The 25,995-nt window shown below is 56.4% G+C and overlaps 2 protein-coding genes and 1 long non-coding RNA gene across 5 annotated transcripts in view; 1 reads left to right on the forward strand and 2 right to left on the reverse strand.

Moving 5' to 3' along the window:
* Positions 1 to 5,358: 5,358 nt before the first annotated feature.
* LOC308235654 lies at positions 5,359 to 14,004 on the reverse strand. 2 transcript variants are annotated; one of them, XR_013959203.1, is made up of 4 exons: positions 13,781 to 13,986; positions 12,876 to 13,016; positions 8,756 to 8,882; positions 5,359 to 8,339 (listed from the first exon to the last, which is right to left on the reverse strand). It is a non-coding gene; the product is annotated as an uncharacterized lncRNA (long non-coding RNA). The 2 variants fall into 2 exon arrangements; XR_013959202.1 differs by lacking the exon at positions 12,876 to 13,016 and having other exon boundaries at positions 13,781 to 14,004.
* Positions 14,005 to 14,285: 281 nt separating this feature from the next.
* LOC308235274 (uncharacterized protein) overlaps positions 14,286 to 25,995 on the reverse strand; it is a gene marked incomplete at its 5' end in the record, with an annotated part of 59,761 nt that continues 48,051 nt past the window's right edge. The window contains one exon of the mRNA XM_080644035.1: positions 14,286 to 14,476. The remainder of the gene's footprint in view (positions 14,477 to 25,995) is intronic.
* On the forward strand, positions 15,514 to 24,700 carry LOC308235111 (zinc finger protein 772-like). 2 transcript variants are annotated; one of them, XM_080643781.1, is made up of 5 exons: positions 15,514 to 15,711; positions 17,305 to 17,343; positions 19,376 to 19,502; positions 20,747 to 20,869; positions 22,240 to 24,700. In XM_080643781.1, the coding sequence occupies exons 2-5, from the start codon at positions 17,329 to 17,331 to the stop codon at positions 23,352 to 23,354; spliced, it is 1,380 nt and encodes a 459-aa protein (XP_080499907.1). In that variant the 5' UTR covers positions 15,514 to 15,711; positions 17,305 to 17,328; the 3' UTR covers positions 23,355 to 24,700. The 2 variants fall into 2 exon arrangements, with proteins under 2 accessions (XP_080499907.1, XP_080499908.1); XM_080643782.1 differs by lacking the exon at positions 20,747 to 20,869.

Here is a 25,995-nt window from a genome sequence, read left to right on the forward strand (position 1 = left end):
TGTGGGGCGTCCAGGAGGCAGCCGATCCATGATTCTCTCTCATCATGGATGTTTCTCTCTCTCTCCCTCTCCCTTCCTCTCTGACGTCAATAAAAAATGTATTTAAAGAAAATGAAGGTTTTGTGGGTCCCCGCTGTCATTCTGGGCCTCGGCTCCAGTCCACTGCTCAGAGGCAGGACAGAGAACGGCGTCCGCTGTCTCGGCTGTGGCTCTGCCATCAGCCGTGCTCCTGCGGTCACAGATCCGCTGCTCCCGATGTTTCCGAGACGGAGCCGGGGCCGCCCCTCTCCGGGAACAGGGGAAACGGAGTGGAGTCAGCACTGGGTGGTTCACACTTCTGCTTCCCAAAGCCTGTGGGAGATACACATCTTTTAGCGCCTTTACCAAAGCATGATTGACACGCAGTAACCTATAGAAACTTCCGTCAGATATGTAAGCCAGAACACAGTCGTGAGCACAGTCAGCATATCCACGACTCCCCTCGTACCCTCTAATCACCTCTGCTGTCCCTCCTGGCCGACAGGAGTCCCGCCCTTCGCTGTCTTTAACAACTTGGTGTGCATCGTCCGGAATCCAGCGCTCACTCCTTCTTCGGACGCGTGGTACCCACCTCGTCGTGCTGGGATTCATCCATGTTGCTTATGGGAACAGTCATCCTTACATCGCTTGGTGTTCGTCCCTGTGGCTAGCCCAGTGGTCGGCAAACTCATTCGTCCCCAGAGCCGAATATCCGCAGGACAACGATGGAAATTTCTTTGGAGAGCCACATTTTTAAAACTTAAACTTCTTCTAATGCCACTCACTTCTTCCAAATAGACTTGTCCAGGCCGTGGTATTTTGTGGAAGAGCCACACTCAAGGGGCCAAAGAGCCGCATGTGGCTCGCGAGCCGCGGTTTGCCGACCACGGGGCTACACCCCTCTTTGTTCAGCCGTTCTCCTGCTCACAGGCAGGGCGTTGTTTCCAGTTTAGCGCTGTTAGAAATACAGCTGGAGCCGAAACCGGTTTGGCTCAGTAGATAGAGCGTCGGCCTGCGGACTGAAAGGTCCCGGGTTCGATTCCGGTCAAGGGCATGTACCTTGGTTGCGGGCACATCCCCAGTGGGAGGTGTGCAGGAGGCAGCTGATCGATGTTTTTCTCTCATCGATGTTTCTAGCTCTCTATCCCTCTCCCTTCCTCTCTGTGAAATATCAATAAAATATATTAAAAAAAAAAAAAGAAATACAGCTGGACACAGAGAGGGAGCAAAGTACACTCGAAAAGAAGGTTCAAGCCCCGCCGGCATGGCTCAGTGGATGAGCGGTGACCTATGACCGAGGAGGTCGCAGTTCGATTCGCCATCAGGGCACAGGCCCGGGTTGCAGGCTTGGTCCCCCCTGTTGTGAGGCGTGCAGGAGGCAGCCAATCAGTGATTCTCTCTCATCATTGATGTTTCTCTCTCTCTCTCTCTCTCTCTCTCTCTCTCTCTCTCTCTCTCCCTTTCTCTCCCTCTCTGAAATCAATAAAAACATATTAAGAAACCTTGGTCTGCCAAGGGCCATTTGGATATTTACAACATCGTTCGCAGGCCATACTAAATTATCCACTTAAACAGTAGCCTGCTGTATTTGGCCAAACATTTTATTTTATTTTATTATTTTTTATTTTTTTTTAATATATATTTTATTGATTTTTTACAGAGAGGAAGGGAGAGGGACAGAGAGTTAGAAACATCGATGAGAGAGAAACATCGATCAGCTGCCTCCTGCACACCTCCCACTGGGGATGTGCCCGCAACCAAGGTACATGCCCTTGACCGGAATCGAACCCGGGACCCTTCAGTCCGCAGGCCGACGCTCTATCCACGGAGCCACACCGGTCAGGGCTATTTGGCCAAACATTTAATGAACTCCCCCTCACGCCTTGGCAGGGCCAGACCAAGTGAGTTCTCGGGCCTTGTGCAGCTGCAGGCTGGACATCCCCCCCTCACCCCCCACCCCCCTCATCCCCTGCCCCCCACCCCGCTACGGGAATGAGTTTCCTCCTGTACCGGTGCTCCCGAGTACGTGCCTGTCTTCACACTTAAACTGCCAAACTGGTGTAAACTGGCGGTCCCCGTGGATGGTCCCCCGTAGCCGCATCGTAACGTTAACCACAATGACAATAGTAACAGCACACATTTTCTTGTAAGTTGTATTCCCAACTCAGGAAAAACCATATATTTCTTCTCCCTTCAAATTGCTGTTTCCTCTGTATTCTGCATCCCACCCACACCCTCCATTCATTCCTTCATCCTTCCCTTCACCCAGTAGATTCCAAAGGCATTCCCTGGCCCCGTGTCTCCCCGGCCTTTGTTCTCCAAATACCATCGTGACCTTTGACCGTGTCCACCCTACATCGGCCTGCAGAGGCCGCCGAAGCCGTGACGCGTGCCCTGGCCGCCCTGCCGAGTTCTGGCCTCCCCCCTGCTCATCGGTCCGGCTGCTCAGCCAGCCAGTGTCTGCTCGGGCCTCCACTCCGATCCCGTGTGTGTTCCCGATGCTCCCCCAGCTCCTCAATCCGGGGTCTCCCCTCGGAAGTCTCGACCGCACCTGGAGCTCGTCAGGAGTCACAGCATGGAGGGGATTTCATTGCCCTGGAATGTCCCTAAGGCGCGCGGGGAGGACCAAAAAGGGAACCGGGGTCAGGGGCCGGCCTGCCCACGCTGGCGCGCTGCCCGCTGGGTGGGGTGCGCACAGCTCTGTGGGGTGATGCTCAGCAGCACGGCTGTCCGTCATCAAAACCGTGCCTGCGGCAGGAAACACGGGGGGCACCTCGGGAAAGCCCAGAGGCCGCCCCGCCCCCGGAGCCTCCGTGAGCCCCTGCCCGCTCCCTCCCCGCCTCGGGGCCCTCAGCTCCTGGCGGGGTCCGAGGGTCCCCAGCTCGGCCGATGCAGGAGGAAACTCCTTACCCAGAGGAGGGACCCCGGCCAGCCAGCGGCGAGGACAGCGAGGCGCCCCGCCTGCGCCCCCCTGGGCCTGGGGGACGTTGGCTGAGCCCGCGGGGGACCTGGGGGACGGTTAGGCGGTTGGCTGAGCCCGCGAGGGGCCCGGTGCCCACGCGCAGTCGGACGGCGCAGGCGCAGGCGAGTGGATGGGGCCCCAGCCCCTCCCGCGCTCCGGTCGGAGGGGGTCCGGTGACGCCTCCCCTCGCCTCGCCAGGTCCAGGCCCTGGTGTCTCGCACCCAGGAATGGGGTCACTCTGGTCTCCCCTATTGCTGTTCAGGCCGGGACGACGACGTGGGGCCGGTCCCGTTCCTGCCCCCAAGGGGTGCCGCGTGGGAGGGAGACACGGAGCGCGTGCGTGCACTGGGGGAGCGCGACCCAACCCACCCAACCCGCGGGAACCTCCCTGTGGGCCGGGCTGCGCCCCTGACCTTGGCTGTGACCTTGAGCAAGGCCCTTGCTGCCCTGCGCTTGTGGTTACAAAAGAGGCATCATGACCACGTCCCGTCTGGATTGAAGAAACTGGAAAGGACTCTTGGGTGATGTGTGCGCCCCAGGGTCCAGCGTTGCCATGGAGACGCAGCCGCCAGGAACGAGGCTGGGGCGGGCAGAGGAAGGGTTAGGGTTTGCCTTTGGGTTCACAGTGCGTGCAACCGGCCTCCCACTGACCCTTAGCGAATCCGTGTTCCTGTTCAGGCCGCAACGTTGTATCTGAAAAGGGAGCCCAGCCCGGGGGGGCGGGGGGGGGGGCAGCGGGGGGGGGGGGCGCTGGCTCAGTGGTGGAGCATCGACCTGTGACCCGGGAGTTCAAGGTTCCGTTCCCCGGGGCATGTGGTCCGGGCACCTGCCTGGGTTGGGGGCTCCATCCCCAGTGTGGGGCGCGCAGGAGGCAGCCGATGGGTGGTTCCCCCTCATCACTGATGTTTCTCTCTCTCCCGTGCTTCTGTGAAATCAGTAAAAATATATTTAAATAAACAAAGTGGGCTGTAATCCCTCCAGCGCCTGATACTTCCTTGTGTTGGAATGTGTGGGGCCCTCTGACAACGTCTTCCATTCAGTTAGCTGCTTTTGGTTTTCTTAAAGAAATGCTATTGGATATTCGCCTTATTTTGTTTTATATTTATTGATTTCAGAGAGGAGGGGAGAGGGGAAGAGAAACATCCATGATGAGAGAGAACCATTGATCGGCTGCCTCCTGCACGCCCCCCCCCACACACACTGGGGATGGAGCCCACCACCCAGGCCTGTGCCTTGACCTGGAATCGAACCGTGACCTCCTGGTTCAGGTTGACACTCAACCACTGAGCCACACCGGCCGGGCCAGTTAGTTGCTTCTTCTTTTTTTTAAATTGATTTTTTACAGAGAGGGATAGTTAGAAACATCGATGAGAGAAACATCGATCAGCTGCCTCCTGCACACCTCCCACTGGGGATGTGCCCACAACCAAGGTCCATGCCCTTGACCGGAATCGAACCCGGGACCCTTCAGTCCGCAGGCCGACGCTCTATCCACCGAGCCAAACCAGCCAGGGCCAGTTAGTTGCTTCTTGAGGCTGTTCCCAGCTCAGAACTGTTGCTCTGTGCCAAGACTAGAGTGGCCTGGGCTTGTAAGATACTGGAAAAACGGCTCCACGGATGCCCGGGTCTCCCCCTCAGGGGCTCCCATCACTCTTACAATCCACGAGCCGCCCACAGCGGCCTGCAGGGCTCTCCTTCCCTCGCTCAGGGCACCCACCCAGATGGCCTTGAACTTGCCCGACTCCTGCGGCTTCTGCAGCCTTTCCCTCGCCCTGTCCCCAGGTGTCTGTGGGGCGGTCTCTCTGCACCCTCCCTGTGCGTCAGCATCACCTCTCAGGGGAAGCTTTCCCAGGCTTCCGTTCTAGCTAAGGCAGCCCTGGCCCCGATCTGGCCCCAACTCTATACTATCTTTTTTTATTGATTGATTTTTATTTTTATTTTTTTAAATATATTTTATTGATTTTATACAGAGAGGAAGGGAGAGGGATAGAGAGTTAGAAACATCAATGAGAGAGAAACATCGATCAGCTGCCTCCTGCACACCTCCTACCCGCAACCAAGGTACGTGCCCTTGACCGGAATCGAACCCGGGACCCTTCCGTCCACAGGCCGATGCTCTTTTTTTTTTTTTTTAGAGTGGAGGGTTCTCTTTTTTTTTTTTTTTTAACATATTTTATTGATATTTTACAGAGAGGAAGGGAGAGGGATAGAGAGTTAGAAACATCGATGAGAGAGAAACATCCATCAGCTGCCTCCTGCACACCCCCCACTGGGGATGTGCCCGCAACCAAGGTACATGCCCTTGACCGGAATCGAACCCGGGACCCCTCAGTCCGCAGGCCGATGCTCTATCCACTGAGCCAAACTGGTTTCGGCTGTTGATTGATTTTTAGAGAGAAAGGGAAAGGGAGAGAGAAGCATCAATTTGTTGTTCCACTTAATTACTAGTATGCGTTTATCAGTCACTTCTTTTTTAAAAATTTTTTATTTTATTAATTTCAGAGAGGAAGGGAGAAGGAGAGCTAGAAATATTCATGAAGAGCCCTAGCTGGCTTTACTCAGTGGATAGAGCAGGGGTCCTCAAACTTTTTAAACAGGGGCCAGTTCCCTGTCCCTCAGACCGTGGGAGGGCCGGACTATAGTTTAAAAAAAAACCTATGAACAAATTCCTATGCGCACTGTGGGCCCGGGACGAGTTGGCTGCTAAGCAGGACAGGCAGCGGCCCCCGGCGGGCCGGATCAATGTCCTCGGCGGGCCGCATGTGGCCCGCGGGCTGTAGTTTGAGGACCCCTGGGATAGAGCGTCGGCCTGTGGACTGAAGGGTCCCAGGTTTGACTCCGGTCAAGGGCACATGCCTGGGTTGTGGGCTCGATCCCCAGTGGGGGGCGTGCAGGAGGCAGCCGATCAATGATTCTCCCTAATCATCCTAAATCCTGATGCCACCCCCCCTGCAACGTATAATTCTTATTATTCAAAAAGTGAACTGCTGTTCACATGGAGGAAGCCTAAATGGCCATGAGCTTGGTCTAAACAAGCTTCCAAAGAACATGGCATCCACGAAAGAGAAAAATAAAAGAACGGAAGGACAGCTGCAGTACTCAGGAAGAAATCACTAAGAAATTGTTAAAAAAAAAAAAAAAAGATGAAGTGATATGAAAAAAGCAAGTAAAGTTTGAAAACATATGAGAGAACTGAAAGGCATAAATATGTCACAATATCTATTTATATACTGTAGATGAGGCCCCTAGAACCATAAGAAATGCAAAAAATTCACTGTTAATAATTCAATTCTCGAGCTGCCCCCTTTAAAAATCAAACCACCGTCCTAGCCGGTTTGGCTCAGTGGATAGTGTCGGCCTGCAGACTGGAAGGTCCCAGGTTCGATTCTGGTCGAGGGTACATGCCCGGGTTCCGGGCTCAATCCCCAGTAGGGGGTGTGGAGGAGGAAGCCAATCAATGATTCTCTCTCAACATTGATGTTTCTCTCTCTCTCCCCTCCCCTTCCTCTCTGAAATCAATAAAAATAGGTTTAAAAAAAAAAATCAAACTGCCCCCCCGTGGGCGTGTGCCCCCGTTGGGAACACTGGGGTGGGGTGACCAGGGACAGCAGGTGCCCTGCACTCCTGAGACCTTTCTCCAGCCCGAACGTCCGGTGTTGGAGGAGGTTAAGGAAGCTTTGGCTGAACCTCTCTGCGTGGTCAGTGTCCACAGGCCTTCCTGGGTGTGGAGCGTCCCTTCGGATCCGACAGACTTTAGGTTAAAGGCTTGTCCACATGAGCTACATTCAAGACCTCTCTCCTCTGTGGACTTTCTGGTGTTGAATGAGGTTGAAACGCTGGCTAAAGGGTTTCCCACAATCACCACACTCCTGCTGCGTCTCCGGTGTGAGTCCTCCGATGTTTAACCAGGCTGGAGCTGCAGCGAAAACATTTCCCACATTCCCCGCACTCATAAGGCCTCGCTCCGGGGTGCACCCTCTGGTGCTTGCCCAGGCTCGAATTCTCACTGAACCGTTGTCCGCAGTAAGGCCTTTCTCCCGTGTGAACTTGCCAGTGAGCAGTAAGACTCGCCTTGTGGCTATAAATTTCCCACATTCAGTGCACTCGTAAGGCCTTTCTCCAGTGTGAACTTGCCAGTGAGCAGTAAGACTCGCCTTGTGGCTATAGAATTTCCCACATTCGGTGCACTCGTAAGGCCTTTCTCCAGTGTGAACTCGCCGGTGTTTCACGAGGCCCGAGCTGAAGCTAAAGGATTTCCCACATTCGCTGCACTCAAAAGGCCTCACCCCAGTGTGGACCCCGCGGTGCTGGGTGAGCGTGGAGCGATGCCTGAAGGCTTTCCCACACTCACTGCACGTAAAGGGCTTCTCTCCGGTGTGAACTCTCCGGGGCTGGATGAGGTCGGCCTTGCGGCTGAAGGATTTCCCGCATTCGCTACAGCCGTAAGGCCTTTCACCAGTGTGAACTACTTGCTGCACAAAAAGGTTGGGTTTATGGCTAAATAACCTCCCACATGTGCTGCATTCGTACGGCCTCTCTCTGGTGTGTAGTCTCTGGTGCTCCGCAAGTTAAGTATTTCTGACCACAGGCTTTCCCACACTCGCTGCACTTGTATTGCCTTCTTCTTTTTTTTTTTTTTAATATATTTTATTGATTTTTTTACAGAGAGGAAGGGAGAGGAATAGAGAGTCAGAAACATCGATGAGAGAGAAACATCAATCAGCTGCCTCCTGCACACCCCCTCCTGGGGATGTGCCCGCAACCAAGGTACATGCCCTTGACTGGAATCGAACCTGGGACCCTTGAGTCCGCAGGCTGACGCTCTATCCACTGAGCCAAACCAGTTAGGGCTGTATTGCCTTCTTTTGGGGTGACGCTGGGCGGCCCTGCGTGGCGCCCCTGTACTGTGAGTCTCCTGCTGTGTGAGACCGGTGCCGGCTGGAAAGTCCTTCTCGCCCTGCGCCCCCTCTTCTCCTCCCAAGGGCTTCTCTCCACAGTGCAGCTTCCGGTGTTGGCGATGGTTTATTCTGGGCACTCCTCCTGCAGGCACACCCTCCTCAGCCTCTGCTCCACGCCCGCAGCCTGGAAGCAGAGACGAGCTGAGGAAGAGACGTGGGCCTCGGGGGGAGGGCCAGCACCCTCACAAACCTGCATCCGACACACCCAGCCGAGTCCCGGGGCTGTGGCAGGAGGAGGGGCCAGAGGCCGTGTGGGGAAGGGTGTGCCTTTCTGGTGGACTTTCTGACAAGCTCCCAAGCCAGTGGGGGCCTCAGGAGCAGCCGGGACACAAGGATCGGCTCCTGAGGGCCCGAAGCTGCTGGTTACACAGGAACACAGTCCAGAAGGGTATGTTCAGACCCTGAAAAAATCAAAGCAACTGCCTGACCGGCATGGCTCCGTGGCTGAGCATCGGCCTATGAGCCAGGAGGTCATGGTTCGATTCCTGGTTTGCAGGCTCCATCCCCAGTGGGAAACCAGGAGAGACAAGACGGGTGGGTCAGGGCAGCCCACCCCATGGCAGACGACCCCCTCAGGCTGTGACTGTGCTGGTGCCTCAATTCCTGCCACAGGCAGATCCCACGTCAAACACAGGAAGAGGCCAGAGCCTGGGGACAGAACCGCATGGACCCTCACAGTCGAACCAGGCCAGGGAGAGGCCCAGGGTGTGAGGCACCCGGCTGACTGCGGGGGTTCCTCATCCCCACAAGGCTTCGGGCAGCTCGGGAAGAGGGGCGGCAGCGCACCCTCGGGGCGGGGAGGGCAGGGGACGCTCACCCAGAGAGGCCATCGGCGCCAAGTTCTCCAGCATCACTGTGCGGTACGGATACCTCTGAGCCTCATCCAGGAGCCCCCACTCCTCCCGGGAGAAGTGCACAGCCACATCCTCAAAGGTCACACGGCCCTGCCAGGGTGGGAGAGCGGGGAAGGAACAGAGAGAGCGGGGTGCGGGGGAAAAAGCATCTATGTGAGGGAATTAAGTGCGGGGGACCCTTCAGCATGCAGGCCGGAGCTCTGACCACTGTGCCACCGGCCTGGGCCACCATCCAATTTGGGTCCATCGGCCCCCAGTACAAACGAGGGTCTGAAGCCATCAGTTTACACGGCCTCCGAACGTGCACCCCACTCCTTCCCGCACCTCCCTTCGCGTCCCCAACCCCTCACTGCCCCCCCTCCCCCTCCATGCATCTCCCGGCTTCACCACACGCCCGTGTGCACATGGCATCCGGAGGACTTGGCACATGTGATCAGAATCCCGTCCTGGCCCTGGCCGGTGTGGCTCAGTGGATAGAGCGTCGGCCTGCACACTGAAGGGTCCCAGGTTCAATCCCTGGCCAAGGGCACATGTCCGGGTTGCGGGCTCGATCCCCAGTGGGGGGTGTGCAGGAGGCAGCCGATCCATGATTCTCTCTCATCATGGATGTTTCCATCTCTCTCTCCCTCTCCCTTCCTCTCTGAAATCAATAAAAATATATTTTTTTAAAAAAAAGGAATCCCGCCGAAACCGGTTTGGCTCAGTGGATAGAGCGTCGGCCTGCGGATGGAAAGGTCCCAGGTTCGATTCCGGTCAAGGGCACGTACCTTGGTTGAGGGCACATCCCCAGTAGGAGGTGTGCAGGAGGCAGCTGATGGATGTTTCTCTCTCATCGATGTTTCTAACTCTCTATCCCTCTCCTCTCTCTTCCTCTCTGTAAAAAATTAATAAAATATATTAAAAAAAAAAAAAAAGGTTGAGAACCTCTGCTTTAAAAAAAAAAGGAATCCCATCCTACCCAGGCCTCCCTGCTCGACCCTGACGCTCGCTCTCTCCTCAGCCACCTGGAACCACACGCAGGTTTCAGACACCCTCAGCCTTCACTCACGTCTCTGCTGCAAAGTGTCCCCTCAGCAGCCTCAGCTTCCTCTGCCGCTAACGAGGCCCAGGCCCACGTGCCCCCCCTGGATCCGAACTAATCCAGCAAAGCTCAGAGCCTGCGAGCCACACCTTCCCTGCCACCTCACTGCCACATCTCCACATCCGTCTCTCTTCTTCTTTTTTTTTTTTATGTTGCTACATAATATTTTTAAATTTATTTATTCATTTTTAATATATTTTTATTATTTTTATTTTTTTTAGTTTTTAATAAATCTTTATTGTTCAGATTATTACAGGTGTTCCTCTTTTTTTCCCCCATAGCTCCCCTCCACCTGATTCCCCACCCCACCCCATGCCCTTACCCCCGGCCACTGTCTTCATCCATAGATATAAGATTTTTGTCCAATCTCTTCCCGCACCCCTCACACCCCCTCGTCTCTCTCCTTTTTAATCCTCACCCGAGGATATTTCCCCATAGGTTTTTAGGGAGAGTGGGGGAGAGGGAAAGACAGAGAGAAACATCCATGTGAGAGGAACACATCTATTGGTTGTCTCTTGCACCCGTCCCAACCCGGGAGGAGCCTGCAACCAAGGGCGTGCCCTTGACCAAAATCGAACCCAAGTTCCTTCGGTCCACAGCCCGACGCTCTATCCACTGAGCCACACCGGCTACGGCACATCCATCTCTTGTCCATTCCCCTCCTCCCTCCCGCAACCCCTCCCCCCATGGCCCCAACTCTCCCTCAGGTGCCTTTGTGAAGCCCCCCACCCCTAAGGGGGTAGCCAGCAAGAGAACAGCCCTTGGCCCCGCACTCCCGTCGTGACCTCACGGCACTGCCACCAGGACTGAAGCGGCCGCTGCGGTCTCTGACCCACAGCTCCCGCGTGGTCCGTCCACCATCGGCGGCCTGGGTGTCTCCACCTGGACCCTTCACCTGAACCCCAGACTTGGGTCCAGGTGCCACTGAGATCCACTCAAGAGTCTCTGGAAGCCGAAACCGGTTTGGCTCAGTGGATAGAGCGTCAGCCTGCGGACTGAAGGGTCCCGGGTTCGATTCCGGCCAAGGGCATGTACCTTGGTGGCGGGCACAGCCCCAGTGGGAGGTGTGCAGGAGGCAGCTGATCGATGTTTCTCTCATCGATGTTTCTAACTCTCTATCCCTCTCCCTTCCTCTCTGTAAAAAATCAATAAAATATATTTAAAAAAAAAAAAAGTCTCTGGAACATCTCAGTTCAACACGGGCAAAACCTGGAGCCTACTATTCCCACTGAAGCCCACTCTTACACCTGGCCAGGTTTCCCAGTGGTTAGAGCGTCGGCCTGCAGACCAAAGGGTCCCGGGTTCGATTCTTTTTTTTTTTTTTTTTTTTTTTTTTTTTTTTTTAATATATTTTATTGATATTTCACAGAGAGGAAGAGAGAGGGATAGAGAGCTAGAAACATCGATGAGAGAGAAACATCGATCAGCTGCCTCCTGCACACCTCCCACTGGGGATGTGCCCACAACCAAGGTACATGCCCTTGACCGGAATCGAACCCGGGACCTTTCAGTTCGCAGGCCGACGCTCTATCCACTGAGCCAAACCGGTTTCGGCACCGGGTTCGATTCTTTCCGGTCCAGGGCACGTGCCTCGGTTGCAGGCTCCTCCCTATCGGGGCCCTGGTCGGGGCGCGTGCGGGAGGCAACCAATAGATGTGTTTCTCTCACATCGATGTTCCTCTCGGTCTTTCCCTCTCTCTCCCACTCTCTCTAGAAATCCAGAGGGAAGTATCCTCGGGTGAGGATTTAAAAGAAAAAATTTCTCTCACATCAACTTTGACTCTCACCTAGCACTTCCTTGTTTTTAGCTACTAAGGCCAAACATCGCAGAGTCACCCCTGACTCTCCACTTCTCTCCCCCTCCTACCACATGAGAAAGGCCTCTTGGACGGCCCTGGCTGGGTAGCTCCGTGGGTTAGAGCTTTGTCCTCTATACATCCAGGTTGCGGGTTCGATCCCCGGTCAGGACACACATAAGAATCAACCAATAAATGGAACAACAGCCCTACCTGGTGTGGCTCAGTGGATAGAGCGTCAGCCTGCGGACTGAAGGGTCCTGGGTTCGATTCTGGTCAAGGGCACATGCCTGGGTTGCGGGCTCCATCCCCAGTAGGGGGCGTGCAGGAGGCAGCCGACTGATGATTCTCTCTCATCATGGATGTTTCTATCTCTCCTCCCTCTCCCTTCCTCTCTGAAATCAATAAAAGTATATTTAAAAAAAAAAATAAGTGGAACAACAAACCGATGTTTCTTTCTCCCTCCTTCTCTCTCTCTCAAATCAATAAATTAAAAAAGCCCCTAGCCGGTGTGGCTCGGTAGATAGAGCGTCGGCCTGCGGACTCAAGGGTCCCAGGTTCGATTCCGGTCAAGGGCATGTACCTTGGTTGCGGGCACATCCCCAGTGGGAGGTGTGCAGGAGGCAGCTGATCGATGTTTCTCTCTCATCAATGTTTCTAACTCTCTCTCCCTCTCCCTTCCTCTCTGAAATCAATAAAGATATATTAAAAAAAAGAAAAAAAAGAAAAAAGAAAGTTTGCTCAGATCTACTTAAAATCCATACACAGACTCCACACGTCTCCGACCTCCACAGCCACGTGGCCTCCTCCCCGGCCTCCCTGCAACCCCACAGTCTGCTCTCTAAAAAGCGTGTCAAGTCTGGGTCACATCATCCCCCCCACCCCCCGCCTCTTCTCCAGCGGTTCCCTGGCTCCCACACCATCAGGATGGAGGCCCAGCGCTTCAGGCTGGGTTCCAGGTCCCATTGCTGCTTCCCGCTGCCTCCACCAGGCCCAGTGCATTCCCAGCTCCGCCTCGCCGCCCGCATCATCTCCTGATCATCTCTGCGGGTGCCACTGGCTGCCAGAAACGGGGAGGGGGGGGCCAATCCAGACAATCCCTGGTCAGGACTCAACGCCCTGGCCTTGGGCGGCCACTTCCCAGAGATCTCAGGTGGAAGGACCGTCGGGGGAGGAGGAGCAGACACCGGGAACCCCCTGGCTCACCTCCGCCTGGTCTGGAAGCACCCCCGTGGGCAACGGTGTGGGCCCCACGGGCTCAGCCGCGCACCCTCACAGCACCTGGGCCCCATCCTCAGGGGTGCCCCTCAGCAGCTGCGTGATCTCCCTGTGCCTCAGTGTTGTCACCTGTAAAATGGGAAGGATGAGGGCGCCCACCCAGGGGGGCTGTAGCTTGGGTCAAACTCGTTCCTGGGTGTCAGGTACTCAGTGTCTGTCCTGAGAATTACCGCCTGTCACGGCCACGTCTGATGCGGCACGGAAGCCTGTACAGTTTTTATATTTTTAATTGATTTTTTTTTTTTTTAGAGAGAGAGATTGATGAGCGGGAACCAGGCCTCCTCCACGCCACCCACTGGGAACTGAGCCCACAATGGGCAGGGGCCCCGACCAGCAACCAACCCAGCCACCTCGGGGTGCCCGGGGCGGCACTCAGCCACCTGAGCAACAGCGGCAGCACAAGCCTGGCGGTTTTTTTTTTTTTTTAAATATTTTTATTGATTTCAGGGAGGAAGGGAGAGAGAGACAGAGACATCCATGATGAGAGAGAATCATGGATCGCTGCCTCCTGCACGCCCCTCACTGGGGACCCAGCCCGCAACCCGGGCCTGTGCCCTTGACCCGAATCCAACCGGGACCCTTCGGTCCTGCAGGCGACGCTCTATCCACTGAGCCACACCGGCCAGGGCGGCCCATCGGGTTCTGAAAACCCACCCAGATCGGCCATCCCCCCCCCCTCCCCGCCCTGCTATGGCCACCAGAACTCCTGGTCCCCGGCACTGACTTCCCTGAGCAGGCGGAGCTCACGGGGGCGCGGGGGGCGCTCACGGGGGCGCCGGGGGGCGCTCACCGGGGCGCGGGGGGGTGGGGGGGAGGCCCGGGGACGCACTCACCGAGGCGCCCGGCCGCCGCCATCGGACTCTGTGCGGGGACCAGGACGGGGAGTGGAGGACCTGGTCGCCCCGATCCCCCGACGCAGAGTGGGGGTCACCCAGGGCGGCAGCCTCAGCCTCAGCCTCAGCCTCGTCTGGCTCCGCCCCCTCTTGTCACCCCGCAGACAAACCAGCCACCCGGTGACTGAAGACACTGACCCGGCCCCTCAGAACCGCCCAAAGTCAACGCCGCTGAGGCCACGCCGGAAATCCCGCCCAGAACGTCGGCCCTCGGGGAAACGACCGTTTTCATTGGCCGAGCATCAGCGCCGCGGAGCGCAGTGCTTTCTGGGAAATGTAGTTCCCTAGGCGCTAACGGTTAAGGGAGTAGAGCTGAAGAGATAGGGTCCAGAATTCCACCAGATCTCAACCAGAGCCAGTTCTTACGGATGGACCTGGATTTCAGTTTCCCTTAAAAGCTGGGGCCCCAGTCTTTCCTTTTCTTTTTTCTTTTTTAATTTTTTAAAATATATTTTATTGATTTTTTTACAGAGAGGAAGGGAGAGGGATAGACAGTCAGAAACATCGATGAGAGAGAAACATCGATCAGCTGCCTCCTGCACACCCCCCACTGGGGATGTGCCCGCAACCAAGGTACATGCCCTTGACCGGAATCGAACCCGGGACCCTTCAGTCTGCAGGCCGACGCTCTATCCACTGAGCCACACCGGTTAGGACTTTCCTTTTCTTTTTTAAAATATATTGTTATTGCCCTACTTGTGGTCGGCAAACTGTGCCTCGCGAGCCACATGCGGCTCTTTGGCCCCTTGAGTGTGGCTCTTCCACAAAATACCACGGCCTGGGCGAGTCTATTTTGAAGAAGTGGCGTTAGAAGAAGTTTAAGTTTAAAAAATTTGGCTCTCAAAAGAAATTTCAATCGTCCTGTTAATATTTGGCTCTGTTGACTAATGAGTTTGCCAACCCCTTCCCTAACCGGTGTGACTCAGTGGATAGAGCGTCGGCCTGCGGACTGAAGGGTCCCAGGTTCGATTCCGGTCAAGGGCATGTACCTTGGTTGCGGGCACATCCCCAGTGGGAGGTGTGCAGGAGGCAGCTGATCGATGTTTCTCTCTCATCGATGTTTCTAGCTCTCTATCCCTCTCTCTTCCTCTCTGTAAAAAAGCAATAAAAATATATTTTTTAAAAAATTTGGCTCTCAAAAGGAATTTCAATCATTGTACTGTTGATATTTGGCTCTGTTGAGTAATGAGTTTGCTGACCCCTGCCATAACCGGTTTGGCTCAGTGGATAGAGCATCGGCCTGCGGACTGAAGGGTCCCAGGTTCGATTCCGGTCAAGGGCATGTACCTTGGTAGCGGGCACATCCCCAGTGGGTGGTGTGCAGGAGGCAGCTGATCAATGTTTCTCTCTCATCGATGTTTCTAACTCTATCCCTCTCCCTTCCTCTCTGGAAAAAACCAATAAAATACGTTTTTTAAAGAAAGAAATACATTGTTATTGATTTCAGAGAGGAAAGGAGAGGGAAGCTCCGCCTAGTCCTCCCTTTCCAGGCGCCGCTAGCTCTGTGATTCTACCTTTGCCCAGGAGGTGGCGTCCGATGCACGTCTCCACGGTTGGTGCTTGGGAGAACTACATTACCCAGAAGCCTCGGCGGCGCAGGGCCAATGAAGACCCCGGGAAGGGTCGTCTCCGTGCGTGGGGAAGACGTCAGGGCGGGACTTCCTGTTTCCTTCAGGGGCGGACATTTTGCTTTTGGAGGAGTCCACCTCCTCCTTCCGCTGGACGCCGTGTCCGACCCGCGGTGACAGGCGCGGAGGCGGTTCTTCCCGGAACAGAGACGGCCCGGCTCCTCGCCCTTGTCTCCCGCCAGTCAGGCCCTCTGTTCCCCCGTCTCCCCTTGCCCTCAGCTTCCGAAGGCGGAGCCCGCGCAGGTGGGTGCTGCGCCCCCGGCTCCTCCCCGACCTCCATCCCCGGAATCCTCAAGCCTCCAAGGAGGGCTGCCCAGTCCGGGCCGTGGGGGCGCTCGTGGTGGGGCCCCGTCTGACCGGCAGTTTGAGGGGACGCGGCGTGACGGACGGAGACGGGGAGGCGACCAGCCGGGCCTCCGGGAGACGGGCAGTGTTGTCCGCGGGGCCGGAATCTGCAACGTCAGCTGCAGCAGCTCCGCCGTCATTCCCAGGGCGATGGGAGCCATGGGAGGTTCCCAGCGGAGGGGCACGGTTTGAGGTGTTTTTTTTTAAAAAAAGAATATATATGAGTGGGGGCCCAGTGCACGGATTCGTGCACCTTGAAAGGAAGGGCCAGGAGGCTGTGGTGGGCACAGAGGATGGTGGGTCTTGGCCCATCCTCTGCGCCCCGGCCCGGCCCCTCCCGCTGTGAGCCCCGTGGTCCCCATCTGCCTGCAGCAGAGCGGGGGCTGCCACTCCCACGCCCTGACCCCACACGCTGACCCCACACGCTGACCCCACGCCCTGACCCCACACCCTAACCCCACGCCCTGACTGTGGAGCGACTGGGACTGGTCCCAGCAGCGGGTGTGAGCAGGGCCAGCATGGGCAGCAGGTGTGAGTGCCAGGCAGGACCCCCGTACCCGGGAGCAAAGCATTTTCAGTAACCACCAGAGGCTGGCCCCAATGACAGCGACCGGCACCCCGCCTTGGTCTCGTGCCCCCGCTCACCTGCTCCAACATCCTGCTGCGGCCGACGCCCGCCACCTTCTTTTATATATATTTTTTAATATATTTTATTGATTTTTTACAGAGAGAAAGGGAGAGGGATAGAGAGTCAGAAACACCGATGAGAAACATCGATCAGCTGCCTCCTGCACACCTCCCACTGGGGATGTGCCCACAACCAAGGTACATGCCCTTGACCGGAATCAAACCTGGGACCCTTCAGTCCTCAGGCCGAGGCTCTATCCACGAAGCCAAACCAGTCAGGGCCGCCCGCCACCTTCTGTGCATCGCCACCTGCTGCTGGCGCCCACCATGTTCTGCGCACGCCCCCTGGTGGCCAGCACACGTCATAGCGACTGTTCCGCTGTTTGGTCTATTTGCATATTAGGGTTTTATATACATAGATTGATTTCAGAGAGGGAGGGGGAGAGAGAATCATTTATGATGTGAGCAGGCTGCCTCCTGCACACCCGACACTGGGGATCGAGCCCCCACCTCGGGCATGTGCCCTGACTGGGAATTGAACTGTGACCTCCTGGTTCATAGGTCGAAGTTCAGTCACTGAGCCACTCTGGTCCTGCGGTTGGAGGGTTTTATAAGAATTCCACAGGCTGCTCAGAGGAGCACAGACTTGGCGCACGGGGTGGGGAGATGACGAGGACAGTGAGGCACAGCAAGAGGGAGACCCAGTCCGAGGTCATAGCCTTCGGCAGCTCTGAGGCCTGAGCACAGAAGGTGGGCGGCAGCCCTGGGTCTCGGTGGCGGGGCAGGGCAGGCCGAGGGGACAGGCATGAGCCATTGAGGCCCCTTCCTGGCTGCTGGTCTCTCACAGTCTCCCTCTCCCCACAGGTTCCCAGGAGCTCGGGAGTGATTATGGACCCTGTACAGGTGAGGGGAGGATGCCGTGACCCCTGATCCCCTCCCCACCCCCCTGGTCTCTAGGATTGTGGTGTCAGAGGCCACATGCACGCCCACAGTTCTCGAGGCTGCAGACCCTGGAGAAAGCCCCAGCCCAGGGTCCCGGGTCCCAGCCTGGGGTTGAACGGAAGGGTTCCCATTCCTGGTAGCCATGGAATGAGGGGTGGAAAGTGCAAATACTTGGAGGAGAGACGGGGATCGGAGTTCTCAAGTCCTTAAATACCAGGCATCAAAAGCAGGTGGCTGGGAGTTAGGGTTCTGTTATCATTTTTTTTTAAGTATTTTATTGATTTTTTACAGAGAGGAAGGGAGAGGGATAGAGAGTTAGAAACATCGATCAGCTGCCTCCTGCACACCCCCCACTGGGGATGTGCCCACAACCAAGGTACATGCCCTTGACCGGAATCGAACCTGGGACCCTTCAGTCCGCAGGCCGACGCTCTATCCACTGAGCCAAACCGGTTAGGGTCTGTTATCATTTTTTTTTTTTTTTTTTTTTTTTTTTTTAAATATATTTTATTGATTTTTTACAGAGAGGAAGGAAGAGGGATAGAGAGTTAGAAACATCGATGAGAGAGAAACATCGATCAGCTGCCTCTTGCACACCCCCTACTGGGGATGTGCCCGCAACAAAGTTACGTGCCCTTGACCGGAATCGAACCTGGGACCCTTCAGTCCACAGGCCGACGCTCTATCCACTGAGCCAAACCGGTTTTGGCTCTGTTATCATTTTTAACTTATTTATTTACTAAAGGACTGGTGCACGAAATCCATGCACTCTGGGGGGTCTCTCAGCCTGGCCTGCACCCTTGGGGGATGTCTGACTGACGGCGCAGGTAGCGGGTCTAAGCCGGTCAGTTGGACATCCTTAGCGCTGCCACGGAGGCAGGAGAGGCTGCCGCCATTGCCGCTGTGCTCGCCAGCCGTGAGCCCGGCTTCTGGCTGAGCGTCTGCCCCCTGGTGGTCAGTGTGCGTCATAGCAACTGGTCATTCTGCTGTTCGGTTGATTTGCATATTAGCCTTTTATTATATAGGATTTATTTATTTTTTTAATTTCAGAGAGGAAGGGAGAGGGAGAGAAACATCAATGATGAGAATCATCGATTGGCTGCTTCCTGCACTCCCCCCACTGGGGATCGAGCCCGCACCTGGGCATGTGCCCTTGACCGGAATGGAACCCGGGACCCTTCAGTCCGCAGGCCGACGCTCTGTCCACTGAGCCACACCAGCTACGGCTAGGCCTCTGCTCTGAGGGTGGTGTAGCCATGGCACGTGTAGGGCTGAGGAGAGAGGTGATCTGACGTAGGTTTAACAGGCTCGCTCTGGGTTCCAAGCGGAGAACAGACTGTGGGGTGAGGGCCAGTGGGTTACGGTGCAGCCCAGCGAGGAGGCTGGGTGAGAGGCAATGATGGGCGGGTCAGAGGTCAGCTGTGTGGACGTGATTGGGCCAGATTCTCTGATGTGAGAGAGAGAGAGAGCACTAACCCCAGGTTTTGGGCCTTACCAGCTGTGAGGGTCGATGCTCCCCCAGTGGTGACGGGGAGGTCAGTGGTAGAAGTAACTCCCTGTGGATATCAGCTCACCTGTGACCATAGGAAGGGTCTGAGATCTCCCAGAGAACACTGCTCCTCCTGGACCCGGATGGGAGTGCTGGGGAGGGTTCAGGGTGCAGATGTCCGAAAGGTAGATGATGGCATGCAGACCGGTGGAGGAGGCAGTGGCAGTGCCGTCAGTGAGCAGGCAGGGGCTGGTAGAGGCCGATGCCTGGGTGTGGGGCCAGGTGTGAGACAGAGTCACCCTAAGAGGCTGGTGTGCACGTGGAAAGGCGTGTGCCCTCGTGGCCCTTGGGCCCGGTACCGGGTGCTGAAGGGAGAAAGGTGAGCTCAGCCTGGGCGTCCGGTAAGCATGGTCCTAGCCGCCTCAGAACTGGCTGCCGTGGTGAGTGTGGGCAGTGAGGGTGTGGGGGAGTGGCTGCCCGTGGACCCGCTCTCCCCATTGGCAGGCGCAGGTGAACGTGGAGGACGTGTTTGTGTACTTCTCCCCGGAGGAGTGGGGGCTCCTGGGTGAGGCTCAGAGACATCTGTACCGTGACGTGATGCTGGAGAACTTCGCACTTCTGGCCTCGCTGGGTAAGCCCCTCACGCCCACCCCAGGGTCCTGGACTGGGCTCTGCCCCTCCTGTTTTCCAGAGGGGGGCATCCTGGCCCTTCCTGTGTCGCAGCCATGGGTACCACCTCCCTCCCCAGTTCCCTGGAGTAGGTGCCCGGCATGAGCTGTGTGCACGGCCACCGCGGACTCCTGAGCAGCCCCAATGCCTGCTGCCCTGAAGGATGGCCTAGGAGGGAGGGGTCTCACAGGCACGCAGTGGGTCATATGCATCTTAGTCCTCGCCCTGACTGGGTGCCTCTGTCCCGGACCACGGCACCCTGCGCCCCAGCGCTCCCCTCCTTCCTGCAGCTGACATTCCTGGTGGACTGCCTGCGACAGAATGTAGGCATCAGTATGGCTGGTCCCTGCTTGGGGGGACCACTGGGCTATTCCTGTAAGACCCTACTTCGAGGTTATCCTATCTGACAAAGAGGGAATATGCTAATTAACCATCACTCCGTCACAAAGATGGCTGCACCCACAGCTGAGGCCAAGTTCCCATCAGGAGCCTTAACGAGCAATCAGCAGGGACCTGAGGCTGTGCCCTCCCCTGCCCCCGTGGGGCTTGACAGGGGACCTCAGGCTGCGCCCCTCTCCCTGGAGTCAAGCTGGGGGACCTCAGGCCACATCTCCCACCCGGCAGGGCTTGACAGGGGACTTCAGGCTGTGTCCCCCACCCAGCGGGGCTTGACAGGGGATCTCAGGCTGTGTCCCCCATCTGGCAGGGCTTGATGGAGGACCTCAAGGCACACCTCCTGCCCCAGTCTGGGCTGGGGGACCTCAGGCCATGCCCCCCATCCTGGCGCTGGGCCAGGGGACCTGAGGCTATGCCCCCTGCCCAGCAGGGCTTGACAAGGGTGGGACTGGCCAGGTCTGGATCTAGCCCAATGTGGGGGGAGGGAGGGCAGCCGGGTCTGGGTCTCACACGATTTTGAGGTGCATGTGGGTGGGCGGGGACTTGACTCTGGGTCCCGTGGTGCGCCCCAGACTCTGACAGGAGGAAGGTTTTCATATACATTTTACTAATTTTCTTTCATCTCTGACACTTCTATTATAGAGAAAGGGCAAATAGCAATATTAAATTATTTCCTCCAATTAATCCCCTTTTAATGTGCACAAATTTCATGCACCGGGCCACTAGATTTTATTATAATCCATTCTCTCCTCTGATTGGTGGGTCACACAGGCCAGTGCCACCCAGTTACCTGTCCTGTCTTTTCCTTAGGCTATGCATCGTCCGTGTCCCGTGGGGCAGCCCCACTGGAGCTGGGCAGCGAACCCCGGGTATCGGACTGGGCACACATGAGTCCAGCCAGGACCAGAGACGCTCAGAGTGGGTGTGGTCCTGGTGAGTGGGCGCTGGGGGTGTCCTGCAGGCGGGGTCCCAGGCAGTCCCTACCCTCTCGGTGCCCACAGTGGTTTTAGCGCCAAGGCCACTGGCCACATTTCTTTTTTGTCTTTACTTCCCATTCATGACACTTTCATTTTGTGCTCTGCCCTTGGGCCTCCGTCTGTCCCCATCCTCTGCCTCCACATCACACCTGCTCCTCTCCACTGCTCCCTCTGCAGTGCTCTCGAACGCTTGCCTGAACTGAATGTGTCCACTCTCCACAGCCCCCAGAGAGTCCTTAAATTCCAGCGATTCAGCTGTACCTCTTCAGGGGACAAACCTTGTACACAGCTCTCACCTGTCCCCAGCAGCCAAGGCCTTGCTGAAAGCTGCTTATGATGACGTCATCGGAGACCCTGGCTTTCCTGGGCTGTACCCCACATTTGTTTCCGCCCCCGGTCAAGGCCTCTTCCATTCTATGACCTTTGTTTGTTTGTTTGTTTGTTTGTTTGTTTGTTTATTTATTTATTTATTTTATTGATATTTCACAGAGAGGAAGGGAGAGGGATAGAGAGCTAGAAACATCGATGAGAGAGAAACATCAATCAGCTGCCTCCTGCACACCTCCCACTGAGGATGTGCCCGCAACCGAGGTACATGCCCTTGACCGGAATCGAACCTGGGACCTTTTAGTCCGCAGGCCGACGCTCTATCCACTGAGCCAAACCGGTTTCGGCTATGACCTTAATTTTTTTGTTAAAAATTTTTTTTTTATTGATTTCAGAGAGGAAGGGAAAGGGGAGAGCAAGATAGAAACACCAATGATGAGAGAGACTCATTGATCAGCTGCCTCCTGCATGCCCCCTACTGGGGACTGAGCCTGCAACCAAGCATGTGCCCTTGACCAGAATCGAACCTGGGACCCTTCAGTCCATAGGCCGATGCTCTATCTGCAGAGCCAACCAGCGAGGGCCCCTTCTATGACCTTTGATGTAAACTGCTACGTGGAAGCCCTTTACTCAACCTGAGCTATGACCTTGCTCAGCTTGAGCTATGACCTTGCTCTTCATTCTGGGAGACACGTTTGTTTTTTTGTGTGTTTGTTTTTTTAAAAATATATTTTTTTGATTTTTTACAGAGAGGAAGAGAGAGGGATAGAGAGTTAGAAACATCAATGAGAGAGAGACATTGATCAGCTGCCTCCTGCACGCCCCCTACTGGGGATGTGCCCGCAACCCAGGTACATGCCCTTGACCGGAATCGAACCTGGGACCCTTCAGTCCGCAGGCTGACACTCTATCCACTGAGCCACACCGGTTAGGGCTGGGAGACACGTTTGTAACGAGACTGCGTCAACTTGAACTTCACCAGCGTTTGTCTGCTTTCAGGTTCTTGCCCCGGAATGGAGGATGAGGAGATACCTTTAGAGCCAAGTGTTTCTGCAGAAGGAGTGTCACAGGTCGGGACTCTCAAGTCAGGCCCTTCCACCCAGCAAGCCTTCTCCGGTGAGGCAGGTGGCCTGGTCCTAAAAGACATTTCACACTTGGCTGAGCACCAAGAAACACACTCGGGGCAGAAACCGTGTGGGAAACAGTTCTGGCTCCACGGGAATCTTCGGCAGCAGAAACAGCGTCGTGAAGAGAAGCCCTTCCGAAGAGACGGGGGCCGGGCCTTTCTGGTGAACAGCTGCCCTGTCCAGCCCCGGGAGGTGCCCTTTGTGCCTGGGGAGGGCCGTCAGGACGTCTCAGCTCGCTCAGGCAGTTCCCAGCACTGCGCCCCCCACGGGGACGGCAAGTGTGTGGAGGCCTTGCACGGCGGACAAAGGCATTATGAATGCGGCGAATGTGGGAAAGCCTTCAGCCGCAAAGACTCGCTCGTCCAGCACCAGAGAGTCCACACTGGAGAGAGGCCGTACGAGTGCAGCGAATGTGGGAAAACCTTCAGCCGCAAACCCATACTTGCTCAGCACCGGCGGATCCACACTGGAGAAATGCCCTATGAGTGTGGCATCTGTGGGAAAGTTTTTAATCACAGCTCCAACCTGATTGTACACCAAAGAGTTCACACCGGAGCCAGGCCTTATAAATGCAGCGAATGTGGGAAAGCCTACAGCCACAAGTCCACACTTGTTCAGCACGAGAGCGTCCACACTGGGGAAAGGCCGTACGAGTGCAGCGAGTGTGGGAAATACTTTGGTCACAAATACAGACTCATCAAACACTGGAGCGTTCACACCGGGGCACGGCCCTACGAGTGCATCGAGTGTGGGAAATTCTTTACCCAGAGCTCCGACCTCATCGCGCACCAGAGGGTCCACAATGGCGAGAAGCCCTATGTGTGCAGCGAGTGCGGGAAAGCCTTTAGCCACAAACATGTGCTCATTCAGCATCACAGAATCCACACGGGAGAAAGGCCGTATAAGTGCAGTGAGTGCGGGAAGGCCTTCAGGCAAAGGGCTTCCCTCATCCGGCACTGGAAAGTTCACACTGGAGAAAGGCCATAGGATAGCGGGGAAGAGGCCAGGTCCGTGTTCGCGCGTGACTGACGCCAGAGAGAAGCTCTGTGAGCCGCCTGGGAGAGTAGCTGGGCGTTGAACCCCATCCATGTGAACACCCACCCCAGGAAGATTTGTCTGAGGGTCCCTCCACAGGAAGCTTCCTGGAGCAACGTTGCACGTCATCACCTGCCCAGCACCCCTGCCGCAATCCTATCGCTGCCAGTGTCTGCAAGGAGCCATCCATCCACGCAACGGCAGGGCCCCAGGTTGAGCAAACATCGGCCCAACATGCTCTACTAGGCACACCTGTGCTACCCCCCCCCCCCCGCCCGTTTCCTACAGGGGATCCTCAGTATCCTGAGCCCATTGATCCTCACTCCTTCCTGCCCACCCCCCCCCCACACACACACACACCACCAAGCTTGTTTAGGTTTCAGCCAGGAGGATGCCAGTTCTGTTTTGCTGGCCACTTGCCGGGGAAGTTTCCAGTTTCCGTGGCCTTTGCTGGTCTCACGTGGCACTCCTCAGGGGTGTGTCCAGCCCCCAGGTCACCTGACTTGGGAATTGCCTGCCCCGATGTTCTGGTTTTGTAACACATGCCTTAGTTTTGAAGCCACCTTTGATCCTGGGGGTTCTGCTCGCTGTGGGCTGGCGGAGGACAGGGTGGGCCCTGCCAGCACGCAGGCTGGACAGCTTGGTGAGACGCCCAGTGGGTCGGCTCCGTGCGGAGTGCAGCTCTCGTTCTGGTTTCGGCCCAACTGGCATTGCTGCTCAAGGCCGCCTAGGGGAGATGCCCATCTCTGAGGCCTGACCCTGTGACCCGTGTGCAGGGTTATCTGTGAGACCGTGAGCGGCGGGGGGGGGGGGGGGGCATTTGTTGTGACCACCTCTGGCGTGTCTGGGAAGAGCGTGAGATGGGTTCCTTGTTCCCAGGAACAACAAATCCATGATTCATATTTCCCTCCTTGGAACTTGACCCCTGGGGCCTGCCAACATCCCCGAAGTTTATTCTTCAGTAGGTAGATGTCCCTGTCCCCTGAAAGGACCAGGTAGGAGTCATAATTGGTACAGAGACGCTGATTCCTAGGGAGTTGGGAGACTGCAGGATGGCGGGATGCGACCTCTAAAAGAGCATCCACAGCCGAAACCGGTTTGGCTCAGTGGATAGAGCGTCGGCCTGCGGACTGAAAGGTCCCGGGTTCGATTCCGGTCAAGGGCATGTACCTTGGTTGTGGGCACATCCCCAGTAGTGGGTGTGCAGGAGGCAGCTGATTGATGTTTCTCTCTCGTCGATGTTTCTAACTCTCTATCCCTCTCCCTTCTTCTGTGTAAAAAATCAATAAAATATATTTAAAAAAAAACCCAAAAAACCTAGCTACCCACTCAGGGCGCTTTTTAAAAAAATCTTTACCCAAGGCTATTATTTTCATTGGTTTTAGAGAGAGTGGGAGGGAGGAATGGGGGAGGGGGAGAGAGACACATCCATTGGCTGCCTCCTGCACGCACCTGGACTGGGGCTGGAACCTGGGACACTTACTTTTGAAACCTAATTAGAAATTTTTTTTTCAACTCTTGTGACGACACGACTTAGCACGTTTGTACAGCTGTGCAAAGATACAGTCTTCACAGCCTGCTGTATGAGCGGGTGAAGCCCCAGGCTCCCGTCGGGCACCCTTTGGCTGGGGCGAGCTCAGACACCCCGCTCCCCGCACACACGCACCCTGCGACCACAGTTCTGTGGCCCTACTGTGGGCCGCCGTCCGCCTCCCCAAGGTCAGGCCGGCTTCTCAAGTCCAAGTCCTTTCTGCCCCACCATCCGGCCCTCCCGCAGCGGGCGGCACCGGAAGTGCCAGATGGGCCCTGCGCGTGGAGAGCTGGCACGAGCCTTGGATAGAAGGACCCAGAGGCCTAACCTTGGGGACTGCCAGGGCCTCCGAAAAGCGCATCTGGAGAGGCGCACGAGGGCGCAGGGGCACTGGCGACCACAATCCACCAGCATCCAAGCCGGAGGTGGGGGCCCGGCCCTGGACCCGGACCCGCAGGGACGGCGGCGATGGAGATGCTGGGGACGTGGGGACGCAGCAGCCTCGACGGGGGACCCAAGAGGCGGCCGGGAGGGCACGGAGCCCCCTGACCGGCGCCCCCTCCCTGCGCTCTGCTCTCACGACCCCGGGAGGGGCGCCCTGCGCAGGTGGCGGCCCATCACCAGGGGTCGCAGCTGCCCCTCTGGGCGATCCTCCCGCGAGTTCACCCGCGCGGTTGGCTCAGGACAATTCGCGCCCGGGGGGACCCCCCCACACCCAGAAAGTGATGTGTCCGCCAGGCAGCTGGGACGGCAGGACCCACTCAGGGGGGCGCCCCGAAACCTCAGGTGCAGGTCGCTCCTTAGGGCTCGCTGGCCTCACCCCAGAAGCCACAGCGCAGGGCAGCCCCGGTACCAGGACGGGAGGGGCCTTGGTGCGCATCTCACCGGCTCTGCCGCTGACCCCTAGCTGACCCCTAGAAAGGGTCTTTTCAGCACGATTGGCTTTATCTTATTTTTGTTGTTCTTTAATCCTCACCGAGGATAGTTTCCCACTGATTTTTAGGGAGAGAGACGGCAAGACAGAGAGAGAAACATATGGATGGGTTGCCTCCTGCACGCGCC

This window comes from Plecotus auritus (genome assembly GCF_963455305.1).
Source record: "Plecotus auritus genome assembly, chromosome: 10".
In the NCBI taxonomy this organism is placed as follows: domain Eukaryota; kingdom Metazoa; phylum Chordata; class Mammalia; order Chiroptera; family Vespertilionidae; genus Plecotus; species Plecotus auritus.

What these genes read in the sequence shown, in the direction of transcription:
- LOC308235111 (XM_080643781.1), top strand. An exon ending in CGCACTTCTGGCCTCGCTGG is followed by an intron (nt 19,503 to 20,746) that starts GTAAGCCCCTCA and finishes TCTTTTCCTTAG; the next exon opens with GCTATGCATCGTCCGTGTCC. An exon ending in TCAGAGTGGGTGTGGTCCTG is followed by an intron (nt 20,870 to 22,239) that starts GTGAGTGGGCGC and finishes GTCTGCTTTCAG; the next exon opens with GTTCTTGCCCCGGAATGGAG.